The 6,000-nt window shown below is 38.1% G+C and overlaps 1 protein-coding gene across 4 annotated transcripts in view; it reads right to left on the bottom strand.

Annotated features, from left to right (window-relative positions):
• Positions 1–6,000, bottom strand: part of Redic1 (regulator of DNA class I crossover intermediates 1) — a 58,201-nt gene continuing 52,201 nt past the window's right edge. For 2 of the 4 annotated variants that reach the window (XM_042265092.2, XM_042265093.2), the window contains exons 12-13: positions 5,001–5,083; positions 1–770 (exon numbers count right to left, since the gene is read on the bottom strand). In XM_042265092.2, the coding sequence (XP_042121026.2) occupies positions 279–770; positions 5,001–5,083 (575 nt within the window). In that variant the 3' untranslated portion in view covers positions 1–278. The remainder of the gene's footprint in view (positions 771–5,000; positions 5,084–6,000) is intronic. The other 2 variants (XM_042265095.2, XM_076556637.1) reach the window with 2 other exon arrangements.

Below are 6,000 nucleotides of genomic sequence, written 5' to 3'. Positions count from 1 at the left end.
TAAAGAATTTGTGCATATTTTTAATCCAAATAAGGATGAGTAAACATGAGAATGGCAACATATATATTGAAAATGCAGGATATATGCAAATTTCTACAAATAAGGCTATTAAAGAAATGCCTACATAAAATATTAAAAACAGAAATATTACATTTGCATAGAAACAATAGAACTTAGAAACTCGCCTTTATGCTCAGCCTCATTTTCTCATTACTTATTTTGTTAATGAAGATTAAACATTTCCTATTGCCTTCCAAGGTTAAATGAAACCCTGCATTCTAAATGGAGATTTCAAGTGAGTTCTCTATCTGTGTCTCCTGCCCTCCCGTGGTATCTGCCATAATATCTTCAGTGCAGCCACCAGCCTCCTGAAGGGAAGGCTCCTCTTCTACAGGAACGTCAGGCCAACTTTGACATGAGCATTGGCAAAGGATGGTACACTGTACGGCAGCCTCTGCTGTTTTCCCGAGACCCAGCTCTTTCTCTGTCTGCACCCCTACGTCACATCTCCCAGCCGGAAGCACACAGTCATTATTGGTTTGCTTTTGTGATACTTGCTCTGAATTGCACTGAGACTCTGGACATTGATCAGCATCATTTTTCACTGAAGACTGGTGAATGTTATCATTCTGATTATGAATTTTGACACTGTCTTTTACAATTATGTCACCTAGATGATCTTCCACCTTTTCTAAGTTATCAGTTGTCTCTGTGGCTTTCTTATTTGAATCTTCAATTTGCTGCTGTATCTGATCTTCATCTTCAGATATCTGAAAGAAATGAAATCAATCTATGGTAAATTGAAAAATGGCCTTTTCAAAATAGTCTTTAAATTCACAGGATAGGAAGTTTCTGAAAGCTGAAGAAAGTTTGCTTGATAAATTACAAATCAAAGCAGATATATTATCAAAGATAGTCAGAGACTCTCCCACGGCTCCCAGAAAGCTTTGAGTTTAAAATAGCAATACTATCAATTGTCACTGCAATCAAAATGCAGAAGAGAAGAGCTGCCTTGTCTTGTCAGTGCTGCGGTCACAGGCCTCATCATCCCACAGCACTCTTCAACTACTCAGAAGGGGCAGAGAAGTAATACGTTCCCAGGGAGCAGCTAGTAAGTATACCCTCATTCATTCATTGGCTCCTTAAGTGAAACAGTCAGTTACAGAACTGTTATTAATTCATCCCACAAAAGACACTTAAGGAGAAAACAAAGGTATCAGATTACTATAAATTGAGTGGTTACAATAAATACTCCAACTGTTACATAAGGGGACAAACTTTGCTGACTTCCATTTCTCAAGTTTATAAATAAATTTATGAAAATACTATATGGATATTGTAATTAAAATATATTGTTTGCTGGGATTGTAGCTCAGTAGTAGAATACATGCCATGAATGTATGAAATTAGCATTGCAGTTACTCCCATGGTGAAGAAAAATAAAATACATATTGACTATTGAAGCTGGAAAGCAGAGAAAGTTTGAATGACAAACAAACTACAATTAGATCTAGACTTTATCTGACTGACACTGGGAAGCAAAGGAGCCCAAGCTGAAGTTAGTTAAGCACAAACTGGAGAGTCCTGTGCATCCCATCTACTAAACATGAGTGACCTCTGCGCTCACATGGAAGAGCACAGCTGCTGCTTTCTCAGGCATGTATTACATCGGCAAAAATGAAATTCATCAAATAATCATGCACCTGAAGAAAATGAGAAAGTATTATGAAGAAAAAGAATAAAGCACTTTGCAAACGTAGCTATGAGGCCTCATTTAGACTAGGGAGCCATTGAAAAACTCACTGAAAAAATACTGATGCTTGAAACACAACTAAGATGAGACCCAAGAAGCAAAATCTATAAAAGAATGGATCAAAGACCTCAGGAAATGGTGAAGAAAGCAGGCAGTACTCTGCGAGATACAAGTGTAGGAAAGGACTGTCTGATTAGGACTCCATTAGCTCAGGAATTAGGGCCAACAATTGTCAGTTGGGTCCTCATAAAATCAAAGCAGAGATGAAACTGGAAAACCAGTATGTGTAAGTCATGACAAGAAAAGGAGAATACTCAGGAGCCAGTTTTAACAGAGTCAGGAGATGCTGTAAAGAGTTTAGCTGGGTTAGTAAAGCAGGAACACACTGAGATTAACATGATTAAATTTGTGTTCTTAGAAAGTCATGAACTTTGCTACTCAGAGAAGAAATTGGGGCAAAAATGAAATACTAAGATCTTTTGAGAAGCAACCACAGTCATTTAAGAACAAACAAGTGGAAGCATAGAATAGGGTCCTGTTGGGGATATTATTTTAAGGTGTGTTATATTTGTTTATGTTGCATTTGTGTAACTCTGTGAAGATGTGTTACTGTCCTGACTAAAACACCTGATGGTCTAATAAAGAGCTGAACGGCCAATAGCAAGGCAGGACAAAGGATAGGCAGGGCTGGCAGGCAGAATATATAGAAGGAGAAATCTGGGAGAAGAGGGAGAAGGAATGAGAGAGGAAGGAGGAGGACTTCAGGCACCAGCCACCTAGCTACCCAGCCAGACATGGAGTAAGAAGGAAAGAAAAGGGAAAAGAGAAATATAAAAGCCCCAAGGCTAAAGATAGATAGGATAATTTAAGTTGAGGAAAGCTAAGAACAAGCCAAGCTAAGGCCAGGCATTTATAAGTAAGAATAAGGTTCCATGTGATTTATTTGGGACCTGGGTGGTGGGGCCCCCAAAGAATAAAGAGACAAAAAATAACCAACAACATTTTGGAACCCAACATGGGGCTAGAGTAAAAGAAGATCCAACAACATTTTGGCTTACCAATGTGGTGTTCAAATTTCCATAATGCCCAAGAAAGCTTGAAAAAAGGAGGATACAGCTGCTTTAAGTGTTTCTGTGTGCTGGTGGGCCCTTGAGCAACCAGTACGTGAAATAGACACCAAAAAGCTAAGTAAAAATGCCTGCTACAGCACAAGTGTTAGCATTCTAGAGCTCTAGGAAGGTTGAATGCAGTTCTGGTAAGATGAACTTCTGACCAGGATGCAAGCTTTAGGTTTGGCCCTCAGGAACCAAGAAGCAAGCAGAGCCAGCCAAGAGAGCTGTATGGAGGATCCAGGTGTACCTTAGCAGTCTAAAGTTTGCTCACACAGTCAAAAAAAGCTAAAAGATAACACAGTAAGAGAAGTCCAGATGGAAAAACCTCTAAACAGATTCCAGTGTGTTTTACATTGTGCATAGGATAAAGAAATAAAGGAAAATGGGTATAGACAGTCACAGAAAGAAATAATTAGAAAAAATAAAGCCTTTAAGGGGAAAATAAAAGTAATATAAAAGAAAAATGCCACATAAGATAGGAAATACACAGAGAGTCTAGATCTTATGTAGTGTTGTATTGATTTTGAAATTTTTTTTGAAAGCTGACAAACATGCTGAGAGACATGGGATTGTGAACTGGACTGCTAAATTGAACCAACCTAGATACTTTAAGGATATCTTAACTTTAAAAAAGTCAAAAAATATATTTATCAAATGGAAATAAAAATGCTTTGGGGTTTTGTTCCCAAAGGAGACAAGAGGTTGTGGATTCCTTCAGAATAATATGAATGAGGTTTGATCAAGGGAGACCTCCTGAACCTTGTACAGGTGATATCAACAAAGGTTGTAGCTGGTCTTCCCAGGACTTAGCCATTATCTCAAATTTTCTCAGGAACCCCTAAAAAAGATGTCCTTTGCCCACAGACAACAGGAAGCAGTTTGGAGAAAATGATGTCCACATTCCCAAGAGTTGGGAGGTGTGGGTGGTCTTTGGTTATTTGGTGAGTTATGAATGTCTGTTATATTTTAGCAGAATATAGGATAAAAAGACATTAGTCTCAGATATTTTGCATTGGCATGGATTTGGGTATACTGATAGAAATTTAAAGTTATTTTCATTATATCATATATATGTTTCTACTCTTCTTTAAAGGACTTCTGTATATTGATAGAAAATTAAGGTAATTTTGTTATAATACACTGTGTATATGTTTCTACTCTTCTTTAAAGGATTTTTGTATATTGATAAAAATTTAAGGTTATTTTTGTTATAACATATTGTATGTATGTTTCTATTTTTGTTTGAGGTATTGTGCCTATGCAGTTCATTTGGAAATGTAGGGTAAACTTCTAGTTTCTTAAAGCTATTATTGTAAACAATTATAGGATAATCAGGAAATATAGGTTAGTGGTTAGTAATTTATAACAATAAAAATTATAGGTATGTTAGGTATGCTTCCAAATCATATAGAGATATATTTTAGATAAATAGATGGTTTTCAAACCTTTTAAAGACCCAGAATGTGGCATTTAAAATGTTTTGTTAACTTAGGGCTTTTCATGACAATGAGACACATCTGCTCCTGGTTGCTCCACAATTTACTTCAGATATGTGAGCACTCAAGAAACTCCTTATGAAGCTTGGTTTCAATGTGGCAAGGCTAACCATTTGGGCAAGAAGCTGCTCTTGCCTAGACTGATTGACAGTATGTTGTTATAAACTGGAGCCACAGGAAAGTGACTACTGAACTTTGCCAAAAGGTGGGATGGTCCTTCAGGGTTTCTGCTTCACAGAAGAAACTGCCAGTCATCCTACAGGACACAGAGGAAAGTGACTAACAAACTTTGCCAATATAGTCAGGAGAGTCTTTGAGCATTAGTAATATATATTTACAGAGATAATGAATATATTCTTGTGAGTGTATGTATATTTATATATCCTGATAAGAAGCTTTTGTAAGAATATATTCATTATCTCTGTAAACATGTATCACTAATGCTCAAATACTGATTTTACTTTGGTTTACATTTCTGACATTTTTACATTTAAAAAGTTTTTTAACTTTCAAAATCGTTTTTGTTTATGTACCTTTTATTTCCACTATTGGCTTAACTCTTCTCAATGTAAAAAGAGAAAAAAAAACAATTTTAAATTAATTCAGCATATATTAACAATCTCAAAAGGAGGGGCTTACCAAGTCAGAACTTGAGCTGAAAGTGCTCTCTGTCGGCCGTGGAGAGTAGCTGGCAGACTGGCTGCTCTGTGAAGACTCTAGATCTGAAATAAAACTTCCATTCATGAAGGAGGGTACTACTCACACTCTAGCAAAGTAGACACATCTAAGTTCCACTAACATAACTAACAGCACTTTATAAAATGCACCAAACTTACTGAAATTTCTGATGAGGACGGTTACTTCTGATGGAAAAGAAAACCGAAGGAAAGGAAAGGCTTGATATGATTCCGAACAGTGTACCTAAGGCTTTCTCCTCCTAGGGTTGAGCAAGTCCACAGATGCTGTAAGCACAGACACCAGAAGGAAGAAGCCTGCCTGTCCCAGGGACCTTTCCCATAACAGCATATGAAGGGTGTGACGACAAAAAACGAAGGTATGACCTTATCTCTGATAACTTATGCACCTGCACACAAATGTAACTCTCTGGGCTGAGGTTCTGAGCAGGTGTGGAGAAGGCCTGCCAGCCTGTGTTTACCTGTGTCATGGCCATCAGAATAATGCACAGAACCCCTGAGTGAATCTGTAAGGAACGGATGAAGTCCCAAGGAAATACATGTGGTTGGCATGAGCACAGCCATGTCAGGACTCCAGTGCCTCAGACCCGTGGACATGGCAAGCCTTCTCCTGGTCTGTGTGCAGTACTGACAGTGTGTACAGAACATCTTCCTCCTGATGTCTCCCCACAGAGACCTCCTGCTAAAATTGGACAGACCTGCCTCCTCGATTCAGATGTATAAAAGCCATGCTGGTTTCCAGGTTACTGTTGGTGTAGACTCCATCGGAGTGTACAGTGCACCAACCCCAGCTTTTCTGTATGTCCGTCAGTCATTTCTTCATTCTCATTGACCAGTTAGGACAGTCCCTAGAGTCATGCAGGTCATGCACTTCTGAAATTTCGTCTTTTAAGCATTTACATTTCTGTCCTTTGTTCCTTTGTTGTGTTTTAACTTGTATCCCC

The sequence above is a fragment of the Peromyscus maniculatus genome, chromosome 20 (assembly GCF_049852395.1).
Source record: "Peromyscus maniculatus bairdii isolate BWxNUB_F1_BW_parent chromosome 20, HU_Pman_BW_mat_3.1, whole genome shotgun sequence".
NCBI lineage: Eukaryota > Metazoa > Chordata > Mammalia > Rodentia > Cricetidae > Peromyscus > Peromyscus maniculatus.
The sequence above is the reverse complement of the archived record's forward strand: the minus strand, read 5'-3'. Positions and strand labels throughout refer to the sequence as shown.